Below are 18567 nucleotides of genomic sequence, written 5' to 3'. Positions count from 1 at the left end.
TCCTTTCTTCATTGTATGAGATCCTATGGGAGAATTTGGACCTGCTATTGCAAACCAAACTAAAATGGAACAAAATAAAGTATTCAGTATAAAGGAAAATCAATACAATTCAATTAAGTACAGGCCATTTGCTCCCTTTTCCAACCAAAGTGATCATCCTGTGTTTCTCTGTTCCATTTCACATAAGGGAAAAAATTTCTAAATGTACTGAGTGCCCATGGTTTTCCTCTCCCATACCAAGTCAAAATTCAATACCAAAATGCTATTCAACATACCTCTAATTGTCCTGGTTTAATAAGATGTGTATCATTAAAAAGTTCCTCCAAAAAATATTATCTTAAAGACCTAACAAGTGGTAATGTTTTCCCCTGGTAGCACACTCACCTGCTATCTGGCTTTGTCAGAGAAGGAGATGCTCTGAGTAGTTGAACCTTCCAGATAGCCTCCCCCAACTCAAACCTTACTTAGCTTATACATTCTCCCACCACAGAGATATGGGCACCCCTGCATTAGGCTGAGTGAATAAAGCTTGATCAACTCTTATTGGGTTAGTAAATGATGGACTTTGGAAATTTCCAAACCTAAATTGCATAAAGGCTAATGGTTGTACACCCAGACCCTGTAGACTTACTGGAGCAAAATCCATCAGTGACTAAGAATTCCTCCATGGAAAGTGGTAGGTATGAAGCAAAATCCACATTTAGTAACCTTCCTATTGAACTTTAACATTATTTACAGAGACTTAGATTGTGGAGAACTGGTCCCACCCACCAGGCTCTTTTTAATCTTTGGCAACTTGACAATGGAAGGGGCAAAGCTTTCTAACCATACTGATCCAGATAACAACAAAGATGCTATCTCTAAGTACATGTACATCTTTGGTACATCTCTACTTTCACCATGATTCATTTAGTCAAGGTTCCCATTAACTCCATTAAAGGCTTACTTCCTAACATGATATTAACTCATTTATTCATCCACCTATTCAGTGGTGCAGCATTTATTAAGCATTTGCTATGTGTCAGGCCCAGATTAGATGCTGAGAATAGAAATATAAAAGAGATCAGCTGTCTCATTTTGGGGAGCTGACAGGCTACTAAGAAAGAGAGATGAATGAATAGCTGATTGGAATATAGCTGGGGTCAGCAATCCACAGCCAGTGGGCTACATCTGATTTGCTGCCTACTTTTGTATGTAACATTATATAGGAATGTAGACACATCCATGGGCTTATATCTTGCTTTCAAATGACAATAGCAGATCTGAGTTGTTTCATCTAATACCCTGGGCCTACAAATCCAAAAGTATTTATTATCTGACCTTCTGAAAAAAAAAAATATGTTTGCTGACTGCTGCAATGTGGTGTGATGTGCAAGATAACAGAGGTACATTTCCTATTCAACAGTCCACATAGGAGGGGATAAGTCACAGAGCAGGAAGCCCCCAAATCCCACAATGAAGAGTGGGTGGAGGATCAGTTAGGAGTAATAGCAAGGACAGAGAGACAACAGGCAAAAGGATTGAGTTTTGTGAAAAATCAAAGAGGACCTTCTTTGATTGAAAAATCAAAGAGGACAAGGACCTACAAAGAGGACCTTGTACACCCAGGTATACAAAGGGTGGTGAGAGATGAAGCTGAGGAAGGAGGAAGAGCAGGTCTCAGCAAGCCCTGAGTAGGCCCTGCTGGATTCTATCTGGACAGCAAGGGAGATTCATTGAAGGGTTTTACACAGAATAAGCAACAGAAAATAGACTGAAAAGAGGTGAGTGGAAAAACCAATGAAGATTGCATTGCCACAGTGTAAGTAAAAGATAATGACTCAGAAGAAAAAAGGTAGTGGCAGATGGATGGGAAAAAGGATTCAGAGGTCTTAAGGAGACTGAATTAACCAACATAGAAGCTTTATCATGTATATTTAATGAACACTCTATGTGGCATAGTATCTGCAAGTGGCTGAGACAAGTGAGACTTCTCTGTTCAAACCCCTCCCTAAAAGGCTCAGGGAAACACCATCATGTACCTGTTGGGCTCAAAAAAGAAAATCTTTGATTGGCCTTTTCTTTATAACTATAACAAATATTGTTCAGCGGCAGCTGGTGAAATGCGTGGAATGCATGACTTGATGATCACAGGGACATCTTTACTCATTGGATCACTTGTCTCTGCCTCCTTTTCACTCTATGAGGCTAGCCAAACAGGGAGGCAGGCAGGGTACCAGGGGGCAACAGGCACAGGCTTTGCATCCAGACTGACATCAGGTGCAAATCATGATGCGTTCACGTAATCTCTCTGTACCTGTGGGCAATTTAGCTTTTTGAAATCTCAGGAGCATCATCTGTAAAATGAGGATAAGAATAGCCAAGTACATACCACTGTGTGTTGGTGGAAGAATTAGCACAGCACAAGCCAAGTGCCTAGCACAGATCCTAACACAGAAATGCTCTGGGAATGGCAGCTCTAGTGATTTGAAGTGAACACCAGAATCCTTTATATCTCAACCAACTGCAAAGCCTCATTCCACTCACCTCAAGGTAAAATCTCATTCATGCTGGCACCTAACATAACTGCGATTGAGTAACTGAATAACTGAGGATGCTGTTTCATGCCTGTTTTCCCAAACAGAAGGAAGGCACTAAAATATCAAAGACCATGCTTCCTTTGGCCACTTCTGAGTACTCAGGGCCAGCCCCATGCTGGTGAGGGCTCCAGGTATATTTGTCTGAACAAATGAAAGAGGGGATGGAGGCAAAGAGAGGATATGGGGGATGGGCAAAGGAAGGGGAGTGAGAGAAAGAAGGACACAGGTTCTCCCCTCTGCGTTTTCCTTCTGCCTTTCAGTATCACTGCCCCAGAACTCAACTCTTCCAAAAGAAAGGAGGGTAAGGAATTACGTGGTTGATGTGGGTAAACGCTTCGCCCATCCCTCAAGAACCTTTATGAGGTCCATGGTGTTCAAACACTTTCCCCAGGTGGAAGCAGCTTCCATGGGCTTCATTTATCATCAGACAGTGAACATCTCAAGAAGGGCAGACTCCCCAAGTCTGGGAATGGGATTGAGGGGGCTGATTCACAAGGAGCCCTGGCAAGGGCCAAGGCAAAGTCTGGCAGGGTACCGTAGAAGCTTAACATCTCAGAGGATGTTGTCCAGAAATTCATTACATTCAAATCCCCTTATAAGCAGCTTAATTTTTTACACAATTTGGGCCTCTAGAACTCTCAGTAGGAGGCCTTGGACTTAACAAACTTGGGTGCATAGCAAATATAGCTTCTAAGGCAGAAAACTTAAACCTAACAATGCTTAAAGCATCAAAACAGTGTTTAGACTTTTAATGGAAGTCTTTCTAAAATGTATTACATACCCCTGGCCTTGACAAACAGAGTGAACATGTCATACCTTTTCTTGACCAGGGCCACAGAGAATAGTAATTGGCAGCCCTGCTGAGTTGTGGGCATTGTTGATTATTTCTCTATTGGGAGCCAGACTTCTAAACTGTTCTAATCTATGGTAGTTCGGACTCTCTTTCAGGACATTTCCCTCTAGGCAGCTACAATGAGGCTTCTAAAATGGTTGTCCCCACATCAAAAAGCACCCAGAAAATGATACTGTTCTAGTTGATATTTCTCTTATTTCTACTAATTTTGGCTCACTTATATCTTCCACTGCTGCATCCCAAATTATCAGTGAACCTCCACAATTCTTCTCACTCCTTCCACTTCTTCCTTCTCTTCCCACTCCTTCCACTACTTGTCTGCTGTCCCCCAGTCTCTGGTTAGAGGGAGGAGAAAGAGAAAACATTTTAGAACAAACTAGATGATCTACTGTCATATGAAAAAGTTAAGTCCCCAGTCTCTAGAGTCAGAGACATTGGCATAAATGGATGTATACATGTAGGAACAGAGGGTTAACTAATACATATAGAAATATCTATAGATATGTCTATATACATGGGTTAGGATACACTCACATATGTTCTTGCTTCCTGAGCTGACAAAGCCTAGGATGACAATGACATGCCAATAGCAACCAGAAAGCTTAGCACTCAAATCATGGTTTCTATACTATTCTTCAATAAAAGGAGCCAGAGCCCATTAGAGAAGTTTCTCTAGGGCTGGAAATATCCAATATGAGCCTGGAGCATTGTGTAGTGGCAGAAAGGAAGGAAATGCTCCAAAAAAATTTTAAACCCATAAGGTGGGATCATATCAAAGGGACTTGGGAACCAACTGAAAGATCCCTTAATGACCAAAGCCAGAAAAATTTGAGCAAGAAAATAGATAAAGTAGTATTACATTATAACTCAAAGTATAAAGTCAATATCTGTGAGTTTATATTAATATAAATAAATTATTGAATAAATAATTGGGAAATAAGAGACAAATCAAATATTTCATGCATTTAATTCCATGTAATTTATGTAAATACTCTAACCTCAAGGAGATGGAGTGTCATCGTTCATCCCTCAAGTGTGGACTGCACAAAAAGACTTCCTTCCAAAGAGTGCAGAACAGAAAGGTAAGGGGAAGATAACTTTATAATAGAGAAACCTGACAAACATGACCTCACTCAGGTGATCAAGACCAATATTAATAGTGATACTGATTATGGGTACTTTTGATGTGGCCTGATAAGAATGGTACTTTACCTCTGTGTTCTTCCTCCCCCACCTATAAACACAGTGGAATTATGAAAAACACGTCAAATATCCCAACCAAAAAAGATTCTACAAAACACTTCACCAATGCTCCTTAAACTGTCAAGATCATCACAACCAAGGAAAGTCCAAGAAGTTGCCATAGGCAAGAGGAGCCTAAGGAGGCATGGTGACTAAATGACAGTGCAATGTGGTATCCTGGAGAAGATCTTGAAATAGAAAAAAGGCATTAGGGAAAAACTAGGAAAATTTAAATAAGATGTGGACTTTGCTTAATACTCTTAATTATGTATCAGTATCGGCTCATTAACTGTAACAAATGTACCACGCCTATGGAAGATGTGAATCCAAGGTGTAGTTGGGCATGGACTGCATGGGAACTCTCTGTACTCTCTCAACAATTTTTCCATACATCTAAAACTTCTCTAAAATAAATAGTTTCTTTAAGAAAAGTTAAGTCCTGGACATCCAGGCTTGGGATACAGGGTGAAGTGCCCCACTCTTACTGACCCTGCTATCCTAGGGATGGGGCCTCTCTCACATCCTGCACACTTCCAGCCCTCAAGGTGCTGGCCCTCTGACAGTGGATCTCGGCAGTCCTTGTGCACTTCGAACATGACTCAGGGCTTGAAGACTTTTAAAAGGCTGTGTAAACAATTATTTCCCATTTACTCTCTTTTCCAATTTATTCATCTGCAAGATAACAAGGATCAGATTAATCAAGGAAGAAAAGTCTACCAGGAAAATGACAAAAACTCTTGTAATACTAGGAAGCCAATTGGTTGGAATTTGTTGGGGAAAGACCACTCCCTGCAGTTCTCCTTTACAAGCTTCTCAAACTGGCTCCTAAACTAGCTTCCAGCTAAGAAAAATGTGTTAAAGCATCAATAAAACTGTACTAATAAGCCCTCCATAACCAAAACCTAATTGAAGCTTATAAAGAGAGAACACCAAGTACTCTTTACAAAGCAAAGGGAAAGAGGTCGGTCTTTCATAGCCAGCAGGGCTATGTGGCGCTGCTGGTTTCTACCTGACCCCCATGGGAAGGGAGAGCAGTAGGTCCCCTAGAGTCTCTGTGCTCTCCAGATACCCTGTCAAAAATGACATGACATGATTTGGTTGATGCAGGGAGGTTGGGTTTTGGTGAGTGGAACTCTACATAGATAAGTAGTATTCAATTCTCCTTTTCCCTGTTTGATTAAACCACTTTACTGCTCCAACTAACTATAATATCACACACAAATGAAGAACATTAAACTTTCATTCTTACCCACCTAAGTGGCAGTTTGTGATAGTTAATGAAAACATAATCATACAAGCATAAAGACGCTTTCTTCAAGGCCTTTGGGGTATATAATTCTTTTGTAGAATTCTTAAAGTAAATCAGAGCTTTAGATAGTGTATGAGTCTTTATCTTAGCCAATTACTTGACAGACATCCCTCAATCCATGCATTTGTTACATTCACTTCCTCCATATGTTAGCGGCAAAAGATATTATTTGTAGACCTAAGCCAGGTGCTCTTCTTTTCTGTCTTCCAAGCCTTCCTCCTCCTCTCTCCCAGAGTTCCTGGGAGTATCAGAAATACTGTATTAACATTCTTGCCACAAATTCAGACACATTAAAAAGCCTGGTGAGCCAAAACTGTCAGTATAACTTAGTATAACTTAAAGAGTCCATGGATGTCTTGCTGTCTAGAAACAGCGAGAATTTCTGATGACTTTGGTCTATACCACCCAATCACCTTATCCACAACCAGAGATGTTTTTATTCCTGGGCTGGCATACAGGGCCTTGGTATTATTCATGTTCTTCTGTCCTTATTTCCCACCCCCACCCCATTTCCAAGGCTTCATTCTGAGTCTTACTGCGTCAACACATTCTGTAGGTTATTAGCTCACTCCATTTCCAAGGCTAGCCTGTACCCTCTAAGCAAGCTCTCGTTCTTAGAGGTAGCCTGGAAATTTTTCTCACAGCCACCCAATTACAGCACCATCTTTTCTCTCTGCTGTTGCATTTTGGCTGCTCAGGCAGAGGTCTTGCCTGTCTGCTCTAGCACCTTCCATTATGTATACATACAGGACCTCCCCGTTTCTACTTTTCTTAACGTAACTTCAAGCAGAGTTGACAGTGCTTATTTAAGGAGTAGAAATAGCCACAATAAAAGGAAAGATTAAAAATAATGGAAAGAGAAGATCTTTCAGTAAAGTCTTGGAAGAAACAGAAGGGACATGGAGTTTGGAGCACAGGTGGTTGAAGTTGAGAAGGAGGAGAGGAGAGAAAGAAAGAGGTGTGGGGGTAGAATGGGGAGGATATTAAGATAGTTCATTCTCATAGAGTTTTTAAATTTTTAACAAAAGGGAAAAACATCCCTGCTGAGACTGCATCTGAGCAAGAATTATGAAAAATAAGAGTAAATTAAGGAATAGCTGTTAAGCTAAGATAAAGAATTACATATGGGCAAGGGTTAGGATTTCTCCCCTCACATTGCAAGGCCCACTGAGACTAGCTATAACTGCCAAGAACCTAGACTGGCACCTTCTAGCCATTCTTGGAGGCTTAATATTATCATGTAGACTTTAGGTGTTTCTACAAAGTTTCTTTAAAGGGGTGTGTGACCCAAAAAGTTAAGCTCCATTGCTCTAGACAATCATGTAACTTTTTCTGACAGAGAGCTTCTATGCTGGAATGTCTTTCAACCATAGAAGAGTAATAAAACCACCTCTATCTGGATTTGAATTAAAAGACATACGGTACTGGGGGAAAAAGTTTACATTCTCATAACTTTTCTTCATCATGGTATTATTTTGGTGTGTTGCCAAACACCAATCAAATCTGGGTAGTGCCGCGTTCCAAAACAATTCTGCAAGAATATATTATTCTATGAACAATAAACTATTGTAATGTTTCTTAGTTCTAATATCAACCTAAAAGAACACCACATCACTTCCTCACTTGATTATTTTCTCATGAACTTGGAGTATTTGATTTATACTCAACTATTTCTACATCTAAAAACATTTTGGTATTTTATAATCAAGTTTTAATCTTCTAAACTAGATGATTCAGGAAAAATACTTAATCCATCAAAATAACTCCAAACCATGTGCTTTTCAAATCACCCCCAAAAATGGCATATAGTTTCCATCATATTTGGATTGTATAAGGCTTTGCAATTTATGACCATTGGCTTATTTCCAGTTCCCTGAGCTGTCAATGCTACACTAATGCCATCCTCCAAAGGACCCCTGGCAGGATTTCACAGGGCTATCTGTGGGTTCATATTAGTCAGAATAACCAATGAATTTATTGCATAATAGCAATCAGTCTTGAACCTTGTTCCCTAATGACCTTGTAGTTCACCAGAATTCTATCTTTGAATAGGATATAAGCTTGATGGAAAGAGAAAGCAAAATAGAAGTATTAAGTGCTTAATACCATCTCATTTAAATTCAAGGAATTATTTATCATCCAATGGAAAAAACTGACAGCTCAGAGTTTCATAATTTACCTAGGGACATATGCAAGGATTAGATCCAAGGTAGTTTGGCTTCCTAAGCTCATGATTTTTCCACCACTCCATTCTGTTGATCCCTACTTACAATTGTTAAAAGTAGAATAAGCCAACTCCAAAAGCCTATTTTAAACAATGTCTACTGGGGTTATGATTATAAATATAATCACCAACAAATTCATACATATCCCCATTAAAATACAGGATATGTATTACTTTGGGCCACTAAGACAGTAACAGGGAAATCTGTCTTTCCCTAAACCACAGGTAAAAATAACATACAAATAAGTTCCAATAACTTGCCAGACTTAGACTAACTGAAAATAGAAGTTTAGAAATATAAAAAACATATCTAATGGTACATTAAATGACTAAAAATCAGGAAAATTATCACAAAGTAAATTTCCCTGCAAAGATGGCTTTTCCAGTGTAAGTAGGATTTTATTATTCATATTCCCAGGAATAACTGCCCTTATCATAGTTCTAACTTTAGTATGTGCACACATTGTTGAATATCAAACATGGACAGCATGGAATCTCCTAACATAATTCATGTCTGAAGAAGCAAAATAAAACCATCCCTTCAGAAATTCCTTTCTGGATCTTATTTGTTTTTAAGAAATCTATTTTTAAAGAAATAGAGTGTTTTACTATTCAACACAATAACTTATTTTCTTATTAAATATATCCCTCAAATTATTTTTACTCTTCTACCACAAAAATAAATACATATTTATCAATAAAAGACTTTTTTAAATGTTTACTTCCTATTAAATCCTTCCAAATATTTTTCCAGGGATGCCACAAGTGTTTCTTCTTTTTCTTGTTTTAAATGTATTTCTACATCTTGCCTCAGCAAAAAAGCAACAACAATAACAAAAACAACAAAACTTGGCTCAAGGAGCAGCACTTGTGGTTGGTTAAGGCCTGCGTTAAACAGGTAAAGTTTGCTTATCTGCAAGTTATATAAGCTCTCTAGAGCCCAACTTTCTTATCCATGACCTAAAGATTCTAGTGCCTTGCACACCGAATCATCATAAAGATAACAGGAGGCATGTGAAACATGCTTGTCATACCTGCCTGTCAGCCAATTAATGTTGGCCATCAGTTGTTCTTAATTTCTGATGGGTAAAGCCCACTCAACTGAAGACTTGGAAGTTCCAGGAGACATAGTCATATAAGCATGTTCATGTCCTTGTCTACATGAGAGTACCATGATCAATCAGACCTCTCCTGCAGAAACACTACTTGGGCAGTTCCTGTGAATGCCCTGAGATTTTGAGAACAGTTCGACATCCACATAATGTGAAAACATAAGAAGACACTGATGTTTGCAAATGTTACAAATCTTCCTAAGTTTTCTCTGTCTTCACTTATTATTCAAATCATTTGTTCCTCTCTTTCATCAACCAATTAAATCATATTTCCTGAGTGCTAGGTTTGATGCTTTAGGAGTAAAAGAGAATTATATGTCTTGGTCCTGATGTTAAAGAGCTTGGAATCTGTAGGAGAGGCAAGAACCACGCCAAAAAAAACAACAGGAATACAGTTCAAGACAGTAGATTATTCGGTGTAACACCAAGGGATACTAAGGAGTTCATAGGGAGAAACAACTGTAGGTGGGAAAAATACCAATTATTTATAACACCTGCCCTCCACACTGACTGTCTCTACCTTTCTGGGAGTTAGCAAATCCACTAGGAGGGAGGCTGATTTGTTTCACTTGTGTCCTGGGATTTTTAAATTTAGGGAGTATGAGCAAACGTGCTCCGGACAATTTTAAGAGAAGGGGGAGGGTAAGCAAGGCTACTCCTTAACTCTCAACATTCCTATCCAACTCCCTGTGTGCAATATTCAACATTCCCTCTCACTGCCAACTTCCACTCACCCAGACTCAAGGGAGAAGGAAGGGGAGCTGCTGTGTCACATACAAAGAGTTGCACAGTATTAGCTTAGCTTGAAAATAGTCCATAAGGATTTAAGTGACTTGATTCAGAAGACTGTTTTCTGCCATTAAAAAATATAAATCATAGGACTTTTCTCTCAGGTTGCTTTCCAAAATGCCAGATGATGGTCACCTGCAGTCCCCCTCGTTGGAGCGCCTTTTGGAAACCTAGGCAAACTTTACTGCTCCTCTTAGAGTCTCCTGAGCTTACACTTTCTGCAAAAGGTGCCTCCAGAAAGGAAAGGGAGTGACTGGCATTGTTCTGCATACAGTCAGGGCAAGACAAAGACTTCCGTTTGGCTTGTTAATAATGTGTTGATGTATTTCTTAGTAGAAACTTCGTGTTCTTCAGTTGTCCAATTACACTTCTTTTTATTAGCTTGAATTGTCATTTTATCTATAAAATATGAAGATACTAACTACAAGGATTATTTAATGCCAAGGAAAGGAAGGGGAAAAAAAATTCCTGAAAAATGGGGAGGGAGGTGACTCAGAAGAAGCCAGGGACTCTCCAATGTTTAACCCTTTCTGAACACTGGCAAAGAGATAGGTTATTATTTCTAGTGAGCAAAATCCAAATAAGAGATTCAGAGAGAGGGAGAGCAGTTGACCAAAGGTCAAAAAGACTGGTTGAGCCAAAAGAGGAAGGCGATTGGTGCTCAGCCCACGTCCTCTAGAGGGGCTTATAGAATTTTCCAAATAAATTTGTGATGTGCCTACCCAGGATGTGCTACAATTCAGGCAATCATGCTATTCCTACTTAGAAGAGAATAAATTTAAGAAAAACAAAATGAATGGATCCACACATACATAGGCTGTCCTATAAATGTGTAAATTACTCTATGAGATAACTAATGAGTAAGTCATAGAAAAGGCATTTTAAGGGACGCCTGGGTGGCTCAGCGCCAGCCTCTGCCTCTGGCTCGGGGTGTGATCCCGGAGCACCAGGATTGAGTCCCACATTGGGCTCCCTGCATGGAGCCTGCTTCTCTCTCTGCTTGTGTCTCTGCCTCTCTCTCTCTGTGTCTCTCATGAATAAATAAATAAATAAAAATTTTTTTAAAAAAAGGAAGGAAAAGGCATTTTAAGTGTTGGAGACGATGTTGAGGCACAAACTGGTTCATGAAATAATTAATGAGGACCTTTTCCCAGTTCAGCAGTGAGCAGCATAATATGTATCTTCTGAGTAATTCCTATGTCTGTGGACAAAGTCAGGGGTTTTTATGAGCAATTGTTTTAGTCTTTAGTCTTATTTTATTTTTTTAAAGGTTTTATTTATTTATTCATGAGAGACAGAGAGAGAGAGAGAGAGAGAGGCAGAGACACAGGCAGAAGGAGAAGCAGGCTCCTCGAAGGGAGCCTGACATGGGACTCGATCCCGGGTCTCCAGGATCAGGCCCCGGGCCGAAGCGGCACCAAACCGCTGAGCCACCCAGGCTGCCCCTAGTCTTTAGTCTTAGATTAATGCCATGATTCAGTGCCTGATGGCTATATTCTCTTTTTCATTAATTCCTTTCATTCACAAGTGACTACTAAGTTCTAGTGTCTGTGTCAAGTACCAAGATCTTAGCATCTGCCTTCATTGAGCTCCTGCTTCTGCAAGAGAGGCAGACCTGAAATAACCTGCATCTGTGTTCCTGGCAGAGCCTAGTGATTGAAGGAAGAGCTCATCTGCAGGAGCACTTTTATCTAATCACTCGCTAATGGGAACATGAACTCTGTACTTCGCTTTCCTTCCAGCTCCCTGTTTTGTAACCCCCAATTCAACCTTCCTATAACACTATGTGTGTTTAGAGGCTTTAAAATGGAGACAAAAGTACACTTTAGATAGTAGAAGAGGTGGGACTCTACTTCAGGTATGATTCCTAAATAAATGGGTCTTGGTCAATACTTGTCTATCCAACGTCTATCTACTTTTCTATCCATTTATCATCTTTAGACATATTTTAAAAGTCACCAAATCTGTAACAAGTCCTTATTTCTCATTAAAGAGAGGCTGTCAATCATTCAACAGATATTTATTGAATGTCCACTATTTGCCAAATGCTAGGATTTCAAGTCTTCGCTACTAATTCCTATTTATTTTTATTTAAATATTAGCCAGGTAGGCACTAATGATTACAGAATGTGAGCCCCAATCCTCTATCAGGTATGCCAAAAACTAGCTATGTGACCTTGGGGAATTTACTTTATTTCTCCGGGTCTCAGTTTCTTCTTTTGCAAGAGGAAGATCTTACCATACTGTTAAGGACTGAATTGTGTCCCCCGCCACCAATTCATATGTTGAAGCCCCAATCCCTAATATCTTAGAATGTAACTGTTTGGAAATAGGGCCTTTATAGAGCTTAATTGACCTTAGTTAAAATAAGGTCATTAAGGTAGGACCCTACCAATTAGGCAGGACCTAATCCAAGCTGACTGGTGTCCTTATAAGAAGAGATTTGTACCCAGACAGGCATAGAAAACACTATGTGAGACACCAGAAGGCACCACCTACAAGCCAAGGAGAAAGGCCTGAGAAAAAACCAACTCTGCCAAATACCTTGATCTTAAACTTCTAGCCTCCAGAACTATGAGGAAATAAATTTCTGTTGTTTAAGCCACCTAATCTGTGGTAGTTTTTTATGATAGTTCCAGCAAATTAATATTATAGATACCTAACTAAGGTTGTTTTCAATTCTACTATCCCGAGATCATCTCTTCCTTCTAGGAAAGTAAGCAATATAAAATACCCTAACAATACAAGGGTTTTTATAATGTATTGCATCTCCTTAGTTTTCAATTAACTGATTAACGCTAGCAAACCAAATCCTACATAGCGAATTTTTTAAAATTCTTTTTTAAGGATAAATGCTCTGTAGCAAGAACAACCTTTAAGTACATGGATTTTAAAATGTTTGTTTCTCCATACACAACTGTATTAAACAGTCCCTGAAATTTTACTTCATTACATTTCTAGAGTGAAATTTAGCAGAGCAGCAGGTTCCTCTTAGACCCCATGCAAGTGACCGAAGGGAAAGCAAGCATCCAGGGTGGCACTCTTGGACCTCCAGGGACATTCATATGACCTGAAAAAACTGATCAGTCATATCTTGTTGAGGCTTGTGGTTGTTTTGGGGGTGGCTGTGTTGCTTTTTTTTGTGTGTGTGTGTGTGTGTGTGTGTGTGTGTGTTGCTTTTTAACACCAGATTTGTCTCTCATGTTTCTGAGTGGTTCCACTGATAATACCTCAGGAATCTTAAATAAGATAAACAAACAAACAAACAAACGAATAAATAAATAAAATAACTTAAATAAAAAGTTACCTCAGTTGTTACACTGAGTGTCAACTTGCAGATTTCTGAATGTTTGGACTTGCTAGTTTTTGACAGGCCAACAAACTTAAACAAAGGTGAAAAAACTAGCTGTAAGACAAAGACCTATAAATCTGAAGGAAAGGGAGGGTGGCCTGGGTAAGGGTTATGGGGGTGACATTTTTCTTTTATTAACTGTGAGACAGGAAATGAGGCTTAAGGTATTGAAGGGATGATGAAGGAGAGGGGAAGGAGGGATCAGGTAAATGGATTGCAAAAACAACCACAGCAAAGGTTAAAGGGTGCGTGCTGAGAAATTGGTTTTAGCAACTGATTCTGTTATACTGAAACAGGAGCCAATGATCTGAGATCCTCTGATATTAACTCGTAACTATCTTAATTGATATGCTATCTCAAGTCAAATCATCAGAAAACATTATTTTCTTCTCATTCCTCTAACTTACATTAATATCTTTGGATGACCTTGGTAAGTGTATTACTTGGTGGTCATTCCCGAAAACCATCACTTCATTATTCCTTTGTTTCAGGCTTCCCCAAATGTCACGACTACCCATCCCAGGAGAGCAAACAGGTGCAGGAAAACGACAGGAGCAGTGCTGTAACACAGGGGAGTGGGTGCACACCTTTGCGATTATTTGACAGCCAGACTCAGGGACTTCAGGAGAAAGGGTGTTACAGAAAGGACTGTGGGTTTGGGTTATGTCACTATGGTAATAAGACCAGCTCTATTAGCTGGTCACTTAAAAACTTCCACCAAACTTGTCTTCCAGTGAAATACTTCATTTCCCCATAATCCATTCCCTCTCCTGCCCATCACACCTTTAATAACCCTACGTCATATGCTCATTAATCTTTCTACCTCTACATCATAGAGTTTTACATTTTAATATTAAAGCCAGTCATCTTGTTAGTTTGATTTATTGTTTTCCTCTTTCGAAAAGTCCACACTCTCTTTCTGTGTACTATAAATAACAAAGCATGGCTTGGGATTGAATAACGGAGCTGTAATTCAGGTTTGGGACTTAGCTGCCATTCCTAAAGCCTCAAGCCGCACCCCTGGGGATCACGATGTCAGTAGAGGCTGGTGATTGAATTATAGCCCTGCAGTCAATCAGGGATGGTATGCTATTCAAAGTATTACTACAAATGACAAGTTATTAGTGCTTTGAAATGAAAGTTGAAACTACAGTAGATCAGATGTTAGTTTAATGAGGATAGCTTTTTTCCCCTACTTAATGAGGTAGGAACTTTTTTTCCCCTATTTCCTAAATAAATCATAGGTGATAAAAAAAAGAAAGAAGGCTCTTAGGTAATCAAGCTTTATTGTTTTGTTACTATTATTTATAATATTGCACAGCTTTGCAAAACACATTCAGTTTTTAGAGTACTGAAAAAAGTACAAAGAATAAAACAACAAGAAGGAAGGAAGGAAAGAGGGGATGGAGGGAGGGAGAGAATTTATTTGAATGCTCTCCAAAATTCCAATCACCTCATAATTGAATTTCATAATTTTAGATACTATCGGAGAGCTATGAATATGAACACGTGGCAAATGGCAAAGTAAAATCAAACAACTGAGTTTTAAGTCTAAGATGTCAAGTCAAATAGGGCCGCATATCTTGGTTATTAATGCCTCAGGAAAACAGACCATAGTTGCAGAATATTGTAAAATCCTGTGGAACTCCCAAAAGCTATCTTTGGACACTTCTTTTCCAAACACTACCAGAATGTTACATTTTAACATCTCAAACATTAAGATTGTTGATGATAAATGTTTTTTAAAAGATTATGTCAGAAATATGACACAACCAGCTTCAATCTGCAGAAAAATGCTCATAACCAAATCACTTATCTGAAAATGTAACCTCACATTTGGGCAAGGATCCTTAATCATGGACCTTTTCAAGAATTGATGAAAACTATACACCTTGCCCCAGGGAAAAAAAAATTACATCAACATACAATACCTCTCCCTCTCTCTTTCACACACACACACACACACACACACACATACACACACACACACGTTTGCACATTTCAAGGAATTTGCAGCCTTAGGTTAGAAACTCTTGTCCAACAGCGGGGTAAGCTGTGTTTTAAAAAGAAAACAGATCTTTCTCTAGTTTATATATAGATTACATGTAATTTTGATTAATTAACAAAATGTTTAATGCTTCATTTGAAGATCAAAATCAAATTCAATTCCACAGGGATCTAAACTTAAGTGTCTATTATGTTCTAAAAAATTATCTCATTTCAGAGGACCAAAATGCTAGATATGAGGCCTGTTTTTTTGATGCTGCTCTTAATTTGTGTTATGAAAGTTTTCTTGATAGGGAAGGGTAACATAATAATCTAAGAATTAGTGTCTTTTTATTGCCAGTATTCTAGAGAATAAATCATAGAAAAATTATTATTATTATATTCATAACTAAACAATAGATGTAATTGGAAATATTCTCTGGGTCCAAATTTGTCATCAAGAAATAAGCATACGTATAACTGAATCCAATAATGTAAGCACTTTAGATAACAAGTCTTTGAAAAGAGCCTGATATTCTATAGTGCACATTATAAGCTTATTAACTCATACTTACATGTCCAGAGGCAAAAAGAAATGCAGGCGAAACCATGATATGTTTCTTTCATGAACTTGGCCTTTCCCCTGGCAATTCATTTGAGTTACACTACTTTCTTTCTTTGTTTTAAAATCTTCTAACCTTTAGTAAAAATACCTAATTTTATCTTTATTCTTTTGGTTCATTGTCCTTTCCAACATACATATGTGTGTACAGATCATGCAGGTGCTGAGGGTGGTATATACTGAAGCAGTTTCTCTGTGGCCTTAGTTAAGTAACATGAGAAGCAGTCCACAAGTCAGGGAGTAAGCCATGGGTGTGACCAGATGACCGCTTGGAGTCCATTCCCCACATCATCCAAGGTCTTTGAGACATGCAGTGACAGAAGCCCTTGATGCTTTTCCTCAGTTATGACTCATAGGGCAGCAGTGCCCAGGGGTTACTTCATCAAGTTTTCCTTCTTCACCCGGGCTCAGAGTCATTTTAAGTTTCATTCAAGATGGAGGAGTTTTTAAAGGCAACTAACTCTGCCAAACCAACTATCACAGTGAATTGAGAGTTCTCAGTTTAAAATAAACTGGAAAACACTTCATTCCTGTGGCAAAAACATCCCCATCCAGTAAATGTCAAAGATAATCTGCACTCACCCTGAATGAGCCAAATTGAAGCCCTTACATTTTGCCTGATACTGAGGCATGTTGGAATTCCCAGTCTGTGTACCCAGATGACCCAAAGTTTTTTCTCCTGCTTTCCAGCAATTAAAAGCCAGTCTGTTAAAACAAAACAAAAACAAATAAATAAATAAAATTAAAAAAAAAACAAAGCAAAAATCCTTGCATATGAAAACAATCAAATAAGAAATCAAGCAGTAAATTGGGACATTTTATCCCTGATTCTAAGATTCAAGGAAGTGTCTCATATTTACTACTGTTGCAAATGAGCAGCCCTGTTGAGAATCACAGTTTCCGGATAGTGGCTAAATCTATCATATTCCTAGGAATTTATGGGAATTCTTTGAGACCTGTGTTTAAAGAGAGCCCAGCAGAATTGCCTTTTTCTTCAAAACAATTCTTTTCCCTGGGAATTGCCTTTTGCTATTCTATTCAATTTGGTGTAAATTTTCATTTTGAAAGTATCACATTCATAGAGGCATTGACTAGGTCTCTAGGCAAACTCTGGGAAGCATCTATCAAAATCTTAATAGGAGTCTCAGAGTCAATTCCACCCCACATTGCCTGAGTGCTTACTCTATGCAAAGTCCCACATACAGTATTTTTGTATATGTTTCCTTATGAAAGCTTCACAAATCTGCTAGCAGTAGTAATTTCTTTATAGATATGGAAACTCAGAGAGAGGAAGCTGAAACTTTTGTACTGGTTTGGCAGATAGGAAAGAGCTTGTAATGCGAACTCTTCCATGCTCTCTAGTTCTTTTTCCACTTACCCTTTTAACTACACAGTTTCCTCCCATACTCTGGAATAGTCCAAGTGGAAAATTAAATCCAGAGCCATTTTCACCTGAAATCATAGTTTGATGCTGGATTGCTCTTTTGTTTGTTTGTTTGTTTCCAAATTACATTATAGACTTATCTTTCTAGCAATGTGGAAACTCCTCCAAGTATTGCACAAATAAAAATGCTAGTTAAAATATATAATCATAATTTTAATGCATAGTTAAGTTGGCCAGAAAGTTAAGAGAATTCCTCAGATGTCAGAAACTATGAGAAAGCACAAATTCTCAAGGGTAAGTAAACACTGGAGCCAGCATTTGCTTGGAAGATACATACCAATTGTGAGTGCTCTCAGAAGAGCAGACTTCACCGACAGACACCAACTGAAGAGCCAGGATCTGTGGGAACAGTTTTATCAGTGGGTGAAGTAGGAGAAACCCCATCCCATGGAGGGAGACAATGCCAGTATATGCCTCCCTCTGCCTCTCCACTGGAAATTCCTAACCTCGAGCCACACTCATTGAGGGCTGATGTAGGGGCCTGATTGTATACCACCTATGTGGTCAAAAACAACAACAACAAAAAAATTGCTAAACCAATGCTATCATTTAAAAGTCTCAGGTGATAGTGCCCTCATGTGCTCAGCAGAAGCAAAGTCTGCTCTGGAGGAATGTACTTTAAAAATAGGCCAATAAAGGTCCAGCTCAAAAGGAGCTCATAATCAAAGGGCATTAGAAATACACTATAACATGCAATAAGGTACACAAATACTGTCCTCACAAATACTACCTTTGAACCAAGAGACATGTATAGGACAGGGCACCCAGCAACTGGGAAATACACATGTACTTTGAAGCACACAGAAAAAATTTACAAAAATTAAACAAGGAGTGATCTCAGCAATTCTCTAAAAATTTCAAGGACTCTATGGCATGAAGACCATATTTAATCACAAAACATTAAGTTAGTAATTAAGAAGAAAGTGGTAACTAAAAACACATTGTATTAGGAAATTGAAAAATGTACTTTTAATACATGGATCACAGAAAGTTTGATCATATAAACTTAAAAATACTTAACAGTGAACGAACATGAAAAATACTTCTTATCAAGC

The 18567-nt window shown here is 38.6% G+C and overlaps 1 protein-coding gene across 6 annotated transcripts in view; it reads right to left on the bottom strand.

Annotated features, from left to right (window-relative positions):
- The window catches only part of LOC144317176 (uncharacterized), a 324931-nt gene that overhangs the window by 33881 nt on the left and 272483 nt on the right, over window positions 1–18567 (bottom strand). For 5 of the 6 annotated variants that reach the window (XR_013383092.1, XR_013383093.1, XR_013383094.1 and 2 more), the window contains 2 exons: window positions 17790–17851; window positions 14739–16773 (listed from right to left, as the gene is read on the bottom strand). Coding sequence is in view for 1 of the 6 variants with exons in the window: in XM_077903176.1 (XP_077759302.1) it covers window positions 16651–16773; window positions 17790–17851 (185 nt within the window). In the remaining 5 variants the exon portion in view is untranslated. Of the gene's footprint in view, window positions 1–14738; window positions 16774–17789; window positions 17852–18567 lie in introns of those variants that run through there. The other variant, XM_077903176.1, reaches the window with a different exon arrangement.

The sequence above is a fragment of the Canis aureus genome, chromosome 7 (genome assembly GCF_053574225.1).
Source record: "Canis aureus isolate CA01 chromosome 7, VMU_Caureus_v.1.0, whole genome shotgun sequence".
NCBI classification, from domain to species: Eukaryota; Metazoa; Chordata; class Mammalia; order Carnivora; family Canidae; genus Canis; species Canis aureus.
This window is presented reverse-complemented; position numbering and strand designations above follow the sequence as displayed.